This window comes from Eumetopias jubatus, unplaced genomic scaffold (assembly GCF_037043125.1).
Source record: "Eumetopias jubatus isolate StellerSeaLion01/CBP00866 unplaced genomic scaffold, mEumJub1_p1.0 scaffold_4, whole genome shotgun sequence".
Taxonomy (NCBI): domain Eukaryota; kingdom Metazoa; phylum Chordata; class Mammalia; order Carnivora; family Otariidae; genus Eumetopias; species Eumetopias jubatus.
The window spans coordinates 110169957-110183242 of NW_028274810.1; the positions used below are offsets into that span (position 1 = coordinate 110169957).

Consider the following 13286-nt stretch of genomic DNA (forward strand, 5'->3'; position numbering starts at 1 on the left):
CAAGGAGTGGGTTAACTGGGTCCCCTTGGTCCAGCCTGGTGCCTGTGGTCCCTAAAAGGACCCCTAAAAGGGGGGCATCATCCTCTGGCCCCTGCTGGGCAGTGGGCAGGCAGGCCTCCTCCACACTCTGCTCTGGGAAGTCTGGGTCAGTGAAAGCTTGGAGCTGGTGGGCCTGGCCCCGGTGGGTTCCTGGAGCCGCCAGTGATGTGACAGATAAGCCTTGCATCTGGAATCGCAGAGGGGCCCAACTCCTACCTAGCAGGGCAGCTGGGCTCTATGGAGCCGGGCACACAGAGGGCACCCCATTAATGGTACCAGTGGTAACAGCTCAGGGCCAGGCCCACTGCCGCAGCCTGGGAGACAGAGGGACGGGCCTGTGTCCCCGTTGGCCAACCCCCAGGGCCCCGAGGAAGGGGCGGCTCACACAGCCGCCGCCCCCCCCAGACCCATCCGTGCAAGTACTAGCAGAATGGGCCCAGGCAAGGGCACCTGCCTCCACGCACAAGACTCTGTGCCAAGGCCCGGCCCCTGCCCTTCCTGGGCACGCCTCCTCCCCTGGGAAAAACAGAAGGGGTGACAACCAGGTGGCTAGGGGAGCCCTTCCCCACAGACCTTTCCCAGAGTGTGTGTAGGGTGCAGGCGGAGGGAGGGAGGCTCAGGCCCGGAGCTGTGACTCCTGAGAAAGGCGCTGGGTCCCAGTGACCGGGAGGAATGCCATCAGTGAAGGCCTCTGGGTGGTGTCCACAGCTGGGTCACAGTGCCTGGGGGCAGGGGCTCTGGCACAGACCACCCCCCAGCCTTTCCACATGCCAGCCGGGCCAGCCCTGGCTCCCTCCTCCTGGCTGCGCCCTCTCACAGGGAAGCGCCGGCCCCCAGCTCTGGGAGACCTGCATGCGGAGGCACGTGAGCATGGCAGTCCACACCCCCAGGCAGGCCTGGCGGCCCTCTTGCCCCCTCAGACTCACTCACCCCGTGGGCCCCAGGGTCACCCTCTGGCCTCCCCTCCCTTCCGTGGGCCAATGGGATGGTGTGTCCCTCCACCTGGAGCCAAGCCGGCCACTGCCATCTGCACCATCCTCTGGGCCTCTCAGGCTGAAATGAGGACACCGGGTCGGGGCAGGACCGAGCGGCCACCCCACTAGACACAAGGCCCTAAAGAATTACCAAGTGAGCCCCAGCCTGTCCTGCAGAGGGGCAACACTGGTGACCCGGCCCTGCCTTCTGATGCCCCAGCCACCCCCCCCCAAAGAATGGCAAGTCACCTGGGCCCACACAGGTCACATGGAGTGGTGCGAGCTCGGCTACATCGGGGATGTCCCTGGCCCCTAATCCAGGGAGTGTGGGGACCCAGCATGGACGCCAGGGGGAGTCCTAGTGCGGCCGGCCGGAGGGCCTCCCGGGGCTCCACCCAGTCTCCCAAGCCGCTGTTCCCCCGTCCCCCCCCCCGCCCCGCCCCGTCCACCCCATCCGCCCCGCCAGGCCCCGCACCCCGCTCTCCAGACACACACAGCCACGGGGTCCTGTTTTATTGCCTTCGAGTGTCCAGGACATCTGACGGTCTCCAGACCCAATAACTGAAAGTGCCAAGAACAGGTCAGGGCAAGAGGCCGTGGAGGAAGGGTCAGGCCCAGTGGCTGAAAAATACACCTGCTCCCTGACAGATGAGCCTGAGAGGAAAGCTGCCCGGGGGTCCCTGTGGGCGGGCAGGGGCAAGAGGGCCCCCACTAAGCCTCAGAGAGACAGGGCCGTGGGGACAAAGGGAAGCGGGAGTCCCCAGAGCTGCGGACTCAGGCACATGGAGACACGCGGGGAGACACAGGGGAAGGGGCCGGCACAGGCAGGGCACGCAGGGCGAGCTGGACCCGGTGGACGGGGGGTGCCGAGGGTCCGGGAGAGAAGGCGAGCCGGCGGCGGCGGGGCACAGGGTCCCTGCTCGGAGCCCCTGGGCTACATGACACAGCACTTGGTCTTGTGCGCATGCGGCTCCTTGAACCGCAGTCTCTGCTTAGGCCGGTATTTCTCCAGGTAGGTGAGCTGCTTGCTGTTGATGGCTCCACGCCGCTTCCTGGGGAGACGGGACGGGGTGGGCTCAGGCGGGACGGTGCAGCACCCCCAGCCTATTCCACTGCGGGCATCACCCTTCCCCTACCTGCTGTCACGGCCGCTGGTCCTCAGTTCCCCTTACTATCACCTCCTCCAGGCAGCCCCCACAGCGCCCACCCTCCCAAGGCCCCCTGGTTTACCCGGGTGCCACCCCACCCCCAGGCCCCGGGCTCCTACGGGGCCACAGGGTAGAGCCTGGGCATCTCTGCAGCCCAGGAGGGAGGGAGGAAGGGGGGTCCTCAGGTGACAGGTGACAGGATGCCCTTCAGGAGGTCATCCGTCCCCACCCACCCAGGACCTCAGGCGTAGCCTGGACTTGCTCTGGCCAATGAAGTGAGAGTGGAAGGGACACGTGTCTGCCAGGCAAGGCTTCCAGGGCGCCTCCGGCCCCGAGACTGGCAACACTGGAGGAGGGCTGCCCACCAAGGGCCCCAGGGTCCCTGAGCAGATACCCCACTTCACCGCGTCCAAGGGTCATCCGAGTGAGGGACCAGTCTGAGCTGTGCTCGTTGCTGGGGTCTGGACCTGCCCCCGGCACTGCAGCCTGTGCTCATCCCAGCCACGGAGCTGGGAGCCCGTCCTCACTCACACCTCCCGGCACCAGGAGCCACACACAGGCACCAGTCCTCGCCCGGGCAGGCGGCCTGGCTACGGGGCCCACACGAGTGTGCCGGTACCCCAGCGTGAGGCTGCACGGGACTGGGGACATCTCTGAGGTCACCCTGTGGCCAGGGGTCAGGAGTGCCCACTAGAAAGACACTGGGCCCGACGGGGGCGTGCAGAATAAGGGCCCCCTAAACCCAGACCCTCAAGCGCACACCAACTGCCCTCCGCCCCCACCCTCACCGGTCACTCACTGTCGGATGAACTGGATGGCATCTTCATACTTCATCCCGCTCTCGATGAGAGCCAGTGCCACGAGGACCGGGGCCCTGGGGGCAGATGCAGGGCTGGGTCACCAAGCCTCAACACCCCTGCCCCTTCCCCTGACGGGCCATCGCTGAAGGCACAGGGTGATGCCTTCACCCTCACACCCACCAAAAAGCTGCCCAGGCTACTCCAGTGCAGCCCCCTCCCCCACGGAGGGCACAGGTGTTAGCTCACCCCGACCACCTGCTGCGTGGCCCCAGGAGGGCCAGGCACGCTCTCTGTGCCTCAGGCTCCCCGGGTACAAGCGCGCTAGAGAGTCAGAGGGAGGGCAGCTGCTGCGGGTGTGTCTGGCCATCAACCTCGCTTGCCAGTGTTTGGCCTGAAACTGGGGGTGCACTGCCCGGGTCACTCCGTCACACCTGGCTGTAGGGAGTCTTTGTGTCTGGGGGACGGGCTGGCAGCTCCTCCCAGCTTGAGTACAGGGACCACGTTGCAACCCAGCAGCAGCAAGTGGGGTCACGCTTGGGGAAGAACTGCTTCCCTGTGGTCACGTGACGGGGGCCCAGCACCCACGTGCAAGAGCATGGCAGGCCACGGGATCCTGAGGTCCGGCCAGCCCCACCCGGCCCCCCAGCTCACCGTCCCAGGCCAGCCACACAGTGAACGGCCACACAGCTGCCGGGGTCATCACAAAACTTGGCCTTCAGCAGGCTCAGCCAATCCTCCACCACTTTCCCAGGCGGGGGCGCCCCGTCGTCAAACGGCCAGTCCTGCGGAGGGCAGAAGCCCATGAGACTGGGGGGCCCGGGCCGGTCAGCCCCCGGCCGGGACAAGGTCGGCATTCTGAGAAGCACACAGAGGGATCCCACGAGGGTGAGAGACAGCAGGCCCCGGAGGGCAGAGAGCTGGCCAGGCATGCGGTCCCCACTTCGAGGCTCCTTTTCCTCTTCTGCTTACGTCCACTGTCCCCTTCTCCAGGAAGCCCTCCCGAACACCCTGCCCTCTTCTTTCCTGAGCACAGTGAGCCCTACGTCCCCTCCCGGCCAGCCTGTGCTGTGACTCCAGGGTCACAGCCTGACCCTTACCAACCTGAGTGGTTCTGGGTCAGCAGGCCCAAGGAGTCTGGGCTGCAAGCATGGCCGACACGTGCCTCTTCCTGTCCCCAGCCCCCAGCCCAGCTGCACAAAGCAGGCCCGGCCCGGTTACTGACCGGGAAGGAGTGAAGGAAGGGCGCTAGGGTGAGCCCCATTGTTCTGAGCAGTGGATTCCAGAGTTACAGCTGGGACCTCTCCAGACATTCGGAGATTCATGCGGTTTTGAAAACTTAGCTGTGCGGCCCACCTCCCCAAGCACTCTGGAAGAGGAGAGGCAAGCCTGCAGGGTAAGCCCAGCCCCGGTCACTGCCCCGAGGACCGAGATGCCAAGTCCAGGGGAAGGAGACTCAGGCGGGGCAGAGGGGAACTGCTCCAAGCCAGAGTCCCCACGGGCCCACCGAGGCTGACGGGGAGGCGGGTCCCCAAGTGAAAGCTAATATCTAAGGGATCTTCTGGGTGGGGCCACCGGACTCGCAGCTGCCTCCACCCGCACTCTGAGCCTTGGGCAGCCCTCCCTAGGGGAGTTGCCACAGCCCCGTGGCCCGTCCCACGGGCGGGTGGCACCACGGCCACCCCCTCCTTTGCCTGCTCTCGGGTCCCCAGGGCCAGGGGACCAAGGAAACAGCTCCCAGGCTCCCTTCCCCACAGCCTCGCAGAGAGCTTCCCGGGGGACAGCCCAGGTGCGCCTGCCCTCCCCGCCCCCCCAGAGCACTGCCCACCAACACGCCCCAAACAGCAGGCAGCAAGACACACAGGAGCCCCCCCGACAGCCCCGGCCCCAGAGGAGCTGGCCAGGAGTCACTGGGCCCTGTTCTTCCACACTGCTCAGGACGCTTGCGCAGTGAGGGCCATGGAGGTCACAGCCGCAGCCACTAGGATGGGGGGCAGGGGGGTGCTATCATGGAAGTCTGCTCCCCAGGCTCTGTGGCTCTGGCACCGTCCGGCTGCGGCCTCAGACAGCTACTGATCCGAGCCTCAGGTTCGCCCTGGCAGAGCCCCACCAGGGCTGTTGTGCAGTGAGCGGCAGTGGCCCCGGCACTGGGGGGACCCTGCTTCGGGAGCCGCGGCTGTGCATCGGCACGTGCGCCCGCCTCCCGGGCCCCACTGGCCAGGGACGAGCTCAAAGCCCAGCCACTCTAGACACGTGCCCCGGCATCATGTGGCCCGGGGAACCAACATGCCGGAGGGGGGTGGGGTGTGCAGGTGTATGAAGCAAGGCCTCCCGGCAAGGGGCTCCACACTCCCAGTCCAGGCCCACCCCACCCCACCCACCTCCCTCTCCCAGCAGCAGTGCTGCCGGAGCCCCGAGGCCCTCACCACGACTGTGATGCCATCCTTCTCCAGAGGGGCCTTGTCGTAGGTCACTTCGCACACTCGCACCACAGTGGTGGCCCCGTACTTCTTCAGGTCCTGGCGGGGAGGGAGGACGAAGGCAGGCTGGGCTGGGGCTGAGGGCACAGGGCCGTGCCCCCTCAACGAAACCGAAAGGCCGATACCAAGCGAAACCACCGGTGGCAGGCTTTCGGGCCCAACGACTCACTACGGGGGGGAAGGAGCCTTCCTGATGCTTCCGGGCAGGCTGCCCCCACCTGCTCTCACTGCAGTGTGGCTAGCCTGCCATGAGCCCAGCTTCCAGCACATTCCCACCCTCATCCCGGGTGCTCAGGATCCCCCACGGCACCAGCATCTTCCAGACAAAGCAGGGGCAGGACACCGTGGCCTGAGCTGGCCTCCTGGCCAGGGTCTCATGGATGGGTCTCCCTGAGGGCATAGCTGGACCCCACATGAGGGCCTGCAGAAGCTCGAGGGGCAGGCACCTGCTCAGATGGAGACGGGAGGGAGCCAGGCCCTGCACAGTGGCGGGGAAGCCCCGGGCTACCAGAGAAAAGGTCAAGGCAGTTCATAGCCAGGCTGTTTATATTTATCCTCTAAGTGGGGGGTCCACTCCACAGGAGCCCATGCTGGGGCTGCTCCCACCCCACCTGCTCCACCAGCTATTCTGGGAGTGTGAGCCATCATCTGCTGGACCCTGCTCGTCATGCGATGGGGACACCGGACACAATGAGGGCGGGACACCGCTATGCTGAGAATGCAGTGCACAGGAAAGCGGGCGGGGTTCTGAGGCCGCAGGGTCACCTCAGAAGTCCTCTGTGCATGGAGCGAAAGGGGAAGCCACGCGGCCCAGGGCTGAGCCCTGACCCTCAACACAGACTCACCTTGACCCTGGTCACACCCTGAGCCCTGACCCCAGTCACACGCTGGGCCCTGACCCCAGTCACACTGAGCCCTGACCCTGGTCATATGTTAAGGCCTGATCCTCATCACACACTGAGCCCTGATCCCGGTCAAACACTGAGCCCTGACCCCGGTCACACTCTGAGCCCTGAACTGGTCACACTCTGAGCCCTGATCCTGGTCACACACTGAACCCTGACCCTGGTCACACTCTGAGCACTGACCCTAGTCACACCTGACCCCTGACCCCGGTCACACGCTGAGCCCTGACCCCGGTCACACGCTGAGCCCTGACCCCAGTCACATGCTGAGCCCTGACCCCTGACCCTGGCAACACACAGACCCTGAGCCCAGTCACAGGCTGACTGCTGAGCTGAGTCTTTCCCCAGGTCCTGCTATTACCTCAAGGATTTCCGTTGTGAAAAGGGGCAGCCCTCCTCTGCAGAGCTCTTGACACAGTGTCCAGGGCCCAGGCCCCTAATGGCAGGGTGCCCCCTGCCTCCCTCTACAGTGTTCAAGGTCCTCTCGTGCCCAAGTCCCTGTTTAATCATGACAAGCACCCACGGGGCTCCTCTCACGTTGCAGAGGCAAGGGCTGAGGGTCTGAGACCACAAATGCACTTACATGCAGCCACAGGCTCTGCAAACAGCAAGGAGCTCTGCAGAGCCCAGGCTCCTACAGGAGGGCATGTGGAGAGCTGCAGGCTCTGCAAACACATCTGGTCACACCAACGGTGGCCACTCCTCCTTGTGGCCAGCACAGACTCTTACCCAGCCTCTCTTCCCAGACACCTGCTCCCTAAAGCCTCCAGCCCCGCCTATTCTAACCCAAGGCCTCCCGGAGAGCCCCAGCGGGTTTCCTGCAGCCTGGGCTGGCCATGGAACTGAACTTCTGCCTGCCCCAGCTGCTTCAGCAGCCACTTCTCACCGTGGGACCCCCCTTCCTGCTCAGCCTCTGCACAGAAGCCAGCAGCCAGCCAAGGCCGCTCTAGCCGCAGGTGATGTCCGAGGAGGCAATCCCCGCTGCTCCTACCTCTGAGCCTGCCCCTGTCTACTTAGTGTGGCGCCCCTGCCCCAGCCGTCCTACCCTGCAGGCCCCCAGGGGGCTGCTGACCCTCACACGGAGCTCCGCAGGACAGCCTGCTCTCCCCCCCGCCAGGGTCCGGCGACAGTTCTGCCCCGAAGGGCAGTACTTGGTTTGACAGCCCCAAACCCAGCCCCGCCGCAACTCTCGGGAGGCAGGCCAGACACCGGGCCCCACTCACCTCGATGAAGGTGCTGAGGGTGGCGTTGGTGGGGTTGTGCGTGATCAGGAAGCGCATGCTCTTGTAGCTCACCTCCACGGGGGCGGGCCGGTTCATCCGCGCCATGCTCCTCCGAAGACGAAGACGGGGCGAGGCCCAGGGAGGGGCTGCACCCAGGCAGGGCCCCCACCAGCCCCCCACGCCCCGAGGCAACCGAGATCCCTGTGCTTGTCCGACAGAAAACGCTTTGGCAACCCGCCCCACCCGCACCGATACTGCGCAAATACCTGGGAGGTGGGGGAGCTGAGCAGCGGGGTCCAGCTCTTTACAAAGAGAAGGAAAGACAAGGCCCCCAGGGGAGAGTGGCGGCCCACACCCCTGCCTCAGGGAGCTGGGTAACGATGAGGGGCAAAGGTAAAAGCAAGGACAACCAAAGCCCGGCCAAGAAAACCTCACAAAGCCCACAGTGAGTCTGCCGCCGGGGCTCTGCCCAGCACTGTCTGCATCGGTGGATGGGCGAGCGGCCCCCTGCGCTCAAAGGCGGGCCCCGAACCCTCAAGGACCAGACGAAACCCGAACTTGAACCGAACGCACAGGGCAGCCTTGGGGTGGGGGTGGGGGTGGAAGGCGGCGGCCGTGGCGGCGGGCGGCTCTGACACTTGGGGTCTGTGTCACGTTACCCCATCGGGGTACTGCGAGTCCTGGAGAGGGCCTGGGGGCTCAGGCGGCAGAGCCGGCCCGGGGCCGGACAGCAGGGGCCATCGGCGGGCGAGGGCAATGGTGAGGGCCAGAGGCACGGGGGCCTCCTCAGCAGCAGGCGTGGCAGTGATGTTGGGCCTGGCAGTACTCAGAGCTGCCCCCCGAGGCCCTCTCCATAAATCCCGGGCTGGTCAGCAGCAGGCCACGTCTGCGAGAGGACCGGAAAGAAAATGAGCAGACAAGGGGTCACTGGGAGCCCCTGCCTCCGGGGAGGGGTGAGAGTCTGCCCACCCCACGCCGCAGGAGATGCTTCCCTAGGGCCCTGCTACAGGACTGTGCTGAGTGAGTGACCCCCGTCAGGCCTCAGTTTCCCCACCTGGGAGCACAGGAAGTACAGCTCCCACCAGGGCGGTCTCAGAGAGCCCTGACGGCCAGCAGTGTGGAGGGGAAAAGGGGGACACACACCCCAGGAGCGTGCTGCACCCCAGTGAGCAGATTTCACGGCAGTCTGTGACATCTGCCCCCGCCCCCCGAGCCTGGTCCCCCCTCTGCAGCCTGTGACCAGCAGACACCCACCCCCAGCCAAGGACAGTCACACTGCTCTGCGGAATTCCAGGCCTCTGCGGAATTTCGGAGCCCAGATGGTTCTGGGGCGGCCAGTCCTCCGGGAGAGGGGCTCAGGCACGGCTGCCGAAGTGCCGGGGCGCAGCGGGGAGAGGGGCTGCGGCCCCGCTCATGGCTGTAAGCCACCTTAAACATGTCTCACGGGTGCCCCGTGGGACCCTCCGGCTCCCGCCCGCCTCCACCCCTCTGCTGTCTCCACCACTCACCCACAGGGCTGGCCGGGCACGGGAGTAAACAAGCAGGCCTCTGCCCTTGGGGAGCTCGGAGAGGCAGAGGCAGACCACAGCGGCCAGAGGACCAGCCGGCCACCAGGTGCATGCCAAGGCGTGACAGGGCAGGTGGCCAGGAGTGGGTCACACTGTGACGGCCCCGGGGAGGGACACTGCAGGACCACTGAGACAGCCATCCAGCATCTCCACACCGCTCTCTCCCTCTCTGGGCCCCAAGGTTCCGGGGTCAGGGACCCCAGCAGGTGCACCCAGCCCCACCCCCACCCCCACCCCCACAGATGGGCTGGGAGACCTTGGGCAATCAAGGCCTCAGTTTCCCCACCTGCACAATGAGAAGTTATATAAGATGCCCCTGTGGTCCCTCCAGCTGTGACCCAGTGGTCAGCAGACCCCTCCAGCCACTGCACGTGGCCCCAACCCCACCCACGGCACTCTTATCTGCTCACCCGGCCAGGCCCTCCGTCCCCCGACCCACCACCTCTTACCTTTGTCCCCGCCCAGCACCCCCTTCTCCAGCTGTCCACCAGGCAAGCAGAGCCTGCAGAGCCTCAGCCGAGGTGCAGGAAGCACCCAAGGCCCGGGACCCCGGGTAGGAAGGGACCAGCTGCCCCAGTCTTCCTGGGCTCAGGGCACAGGAGCCACAGCTTGCCCTCTGCCCTTGTGCCAGGGTCCCGGGAGGGCTGAATGGGGAGTGTCCCAGGAGGGGGGAAGAGGCAGAGGGCAGGAAGCCTGTCCTGGTTCAGCCAGCCCTAAACCTGAGCCATCCCAGAGCAAGCTTCAGCTCAGAGGGCAGGTGAGAAGAGACAGCCCCAGGCACCCTGAGCACCACACAAACACCCGTCCCTCCTGGGGCAGCAGGACGCTCCCGAGAGTGTGTGTGCATGCGTGTGTTTACCAGAAAGTAAGAAGAAAAAAGGTCCAAGGAAGCCACAGGACTACAAACCTCTCCCGGCAGGACTGACCGGTCACCTCACTGCCCACAGATGCCGGGCACCTGGGGGAGACCCGATGGGCAACAGCAGAGGGCCTAGCTCTGCTACGCAGTATCCCTGAACAGGTCCTCAGCGCTGAAGGCTCTGGGCAGGAAGGACCACATTACTGTCACCTTGAGCCTGAAGTTGACCCTATCAGCAGGGCTAAGGGGTTAGACTGGCTGGGGGACAGACAGCAGGGTCTGGACTGGAATGGGGTCGGGGTCTGGGCCAAGGTTGGACCAACCCCAGGGTGGGCTGGGGTCCTGCCACACACCCCACTTGTCTGTGCAGAGTCTGGGCCCCCACACCTAGGTGGGAGCAAGCAGTGATGCTTCACCGCCCAGAGAGGGGCCCTTCCTCCCAACCACACCCCGCCAGTGGGGCTCCAGGGCCCCTAAGCAGGGGTGACCCAAGATGGCCAGCAACCACCCCCCAGGCCCACCACCATGAGGCAAGAGCCCTACTTGTACACGATGTGTCCCCTCTGGCCTTCCTGCCAAGGGCCCCATAACCCAGCTCCTGGGACCCCAGCCAGCCTCCTCCCACCTGCAGGCACTGAACCCTCTGCTGTGTCCAGAGCAGCCATCCTTTGGAGACCCCGTTAGGGGACCATAGTCCTCCCTGTCTGCAGATCAGTAAACAGGCAGGGAAAGACAGCAGGACCTTCTCTGGGCCCTGACCAGACAGACTCTGTGGGTTTCCTCAATCTCAAGTCTAGGAGGCAAAGACAACACTCAACACCAGTTTGTAAGGGGGAAATCCAGATTCAGGGAGGCTGTAGCCCGCATTCCTGGTCATAGCCTGTTTGAACCCACAGGGCTTCAGAGAGGGCCAGCCCCTCCTGACCCAGGCCCCTGCAATGATCTGGGGAGCTGCCGAGGATTACAGCTCCCTGAGGTCCCAGGAGAGGTAAAGCAGGGGTGTAGGAGCACCGTGGGCAGGGCTGGGACCCAGCAGCTGGTGTGGGGTCTTAGGTGGGGGCCACCACATCCCGTGCTGCGTAAGCCCCAAGGCGCATGGGGGCTGGTTCCAGGGGTGCAGCCCCCTCCCCGGGCTGAGGCTGAGGTCCTCCCCACTCGCCCGGCCCACACCCGCCCCAGCTCACCCCGACTCGCTCACGCACACACGCACAGGCGTCCCACCGCCGCCTCCATCAATGCGGGGCCAGGCGGGGGGCCGGGGCGGAGACCCAGAGCGCAGGGCACGCCGGCCTCCCTGGGATGCTTGGCGGCCCCGTGGCCCAGGAGCTATTTATAGCGACCGGGCATCACGTGGGCGGGATGGCCGGTGCCCGGCTGGCCACCGGGCTTGTGGCTCCCACACCTGCCACCTAAATATAACCGCAGGCCGGCCAGCGCGCCCAGGCAAACAAAGGGGCTGCGGAGGGCCGGGCAGGGGAGAGGAAGCAGCAGGAGGAAGGGGAAATGCAAGAGGGGAGGGCGACAGACCATGGCGAGAGGCGGGGCCCTGCCGCCCAGGCGCCTGCCTTCTGCCTTCTGCCTGTCGGAGCAGGAGCCCATCAACCCTGTGCACGCCCTCCCCAGCACCCTCTGGGGCTCCGCAGGGTCCCCTCTTGCAGGAGGGGGCCTACCCAGGGCTGGGTGCTGGGGGGACCTCAGCACAGGCAAAGGCCTGCAGGAAGAACTCTCCAGGCTGCCAATGAGAAGGGGCTGTCCCTGTGCAGGTGGGTTGCGGAGGCCGACACCCACCGGGTGAGTGCCCAGCACCTCACCTGGCCTGCTAGACCCCTGCCCAGCTCTCCAGCCTCACGCCCAAGGACTCCTGAGCACCTTCTTGTGTGTTATTGTGTGCCAGACACTGCTGGCCCTCACTGAATCCTCACCACGGCTGGGGGAGGCCGCCGTCATCCTGCGCACCCCTTGCTATGTGCAGACGGGGAGACTGAGTCACTGAGACCAGGAGCCCGCACAGGGTCACCCAGGGAGCTGTCTCCACATCCCGCTCACCCTCACCAAGAGGCCCTCTGGGATGCTCCCAGGTAGAACCGTCCCCAGGGTCTGGGCCTAACGCCACCAGCAGGGTCCTGGCTTTGCCTCCTGGGAGCACCATGTAAAGGACGCAAGTGCCCCCCAGATGATGAGCCTCAAGAGTGGAGCCTGGCATCACAGTCAATGCTGCACCTGCCCGGGCCAGCCCCGAGGCCCTCGGAAGAGAGGTGGAGCAGGGTGGATAGAGCCCCCAGTACACAGGGTCCCAGGAGGCCTCGCCTTCCTGGGAACCCGCTCCAAGCCCAGCTCCCAGCCAGCCAGCCTGGCCCCTGCAATCAGCAGTCAGAGCCGCAGGGCCGGGGGGAGCCGGGGTGTGCTGGCAGGGGCCCAGCCCAGAACACGGCCCCCTCCCAGGCTCTCCCCACACATACACCCAGAGAACATCAGCCCTGCCTGTGACCCGCGCGTCCTCACACCGGCGAACTGGGTGAGCAGGGAGGAAGGAGGCCCCGCCGGAGCCCCACCCACAGGCCCACCCTCACCAGGCCAGGTGGCCTGCCCATCTCCTCGTGCCTCCGTCCGGCGCCAACATGGCCTTCGGGCCAGGATGCCCACCCCAGTGTGCTCTTAGCTCCCCACTTCCAGCAGCATCTCCCTGGTGTCCATGTCTGGACACTCAGTGACCACCAACCTCCCCCCTTGACCACTTTCAGAGGGCCTGTCCCCTCCGATGCTGCATCCCATGAACAAGACACATTGGCCACATTGTATTGACAAAACAGCAGGTCAGAGAGGTTGAGTGACTTGCCCAAGTTACACAGCCAGGAAGTAGAAGAACCACAGTTTGGACGGTTTTGCTGAGCCGCAAAGAGCCTGCTCTTGCCAACCCTGGCCCTCTGGAAGGAAGGACCTCTGGGCAAGCTGCTTCTACCACCCCAGTCTCTTTCCTCATCCAAACACGGTAAAAGTTTCCCATCGAGCTCCTTGATACTGCACCCAAGGCATAGAGCACACCGTGCTGCTCAGGCTGTAGACCTGGGCCCCAGCAACACTGTCCCCCCCTTGCCTGGGGCACCCGCTCTCACCAGGCCTGGGGGGCACCTGCTGCAGCTGGCAAGACCCCAAGCCCTTCGGAGAAGTCTATTTTTATCCAAGCAGGAGCCGTTCCTGGAATCCTCCCAGAGCGAGCCCAAGTCTACACACGGCTTGGTGGGGGGGCCAGGAGGGGAGCCTTGAGCCGGCCCAGCCCACCCTGATCCTCCAGG

The 13286-nt window shown here is 65.4% G+C and overlaps 1 protein-coding gene across 4 annotated transcripts in view; it reads right to left on the reverse strand.

The window, feature by feature from the left end:
* Positions 1-1511: 1511 nt before the first annotated feature.
* Positions 1512-13286, reverse strand: part of PTP4A3 (protein tyrosine phosphatase 4A3) — a 33673-nt gene continuing 21898 nt past the window's right edge. Inside the window, exons 1-7 of one of the 4 annotated variants that reach the window (XM_028105662.2) lie at positions 11178-12538; positions 10042-10174; positions 7567-8452; positions 5385-5477; positions 3613-3743; positions 2961-3035; positions 1512-2065 (exon numbers count right to left, since the gene is read on the reverse strand). In XM_028105662.2, the coding sequence (XP_027961463.1) occupies positions 1948-2065; positions 2961-3035; positions 3613-3743; positions 5385-5477; positions 7567-7671 (522 nt within the window). In that variant the 5' untranslated portion in view covers positions 7672-8452; positions 10042-10174; positions 11178-12538 and the 3' untranslated portion in view covers positions 1512-1947. Of the gene's footprint in view, positions 2066-2960; positions 3036-3612; positions 3744-5384; positions 5478-7566; positions 8453-8820; positions 9522-10041; positions 10175-11177; positions 12539-13286 lie in introns of those variants that run through there. The other 3 variants (XM_028105664.2, XM_028105663.2, XM_028105661.2) reach the window with 3 other exon arrangements.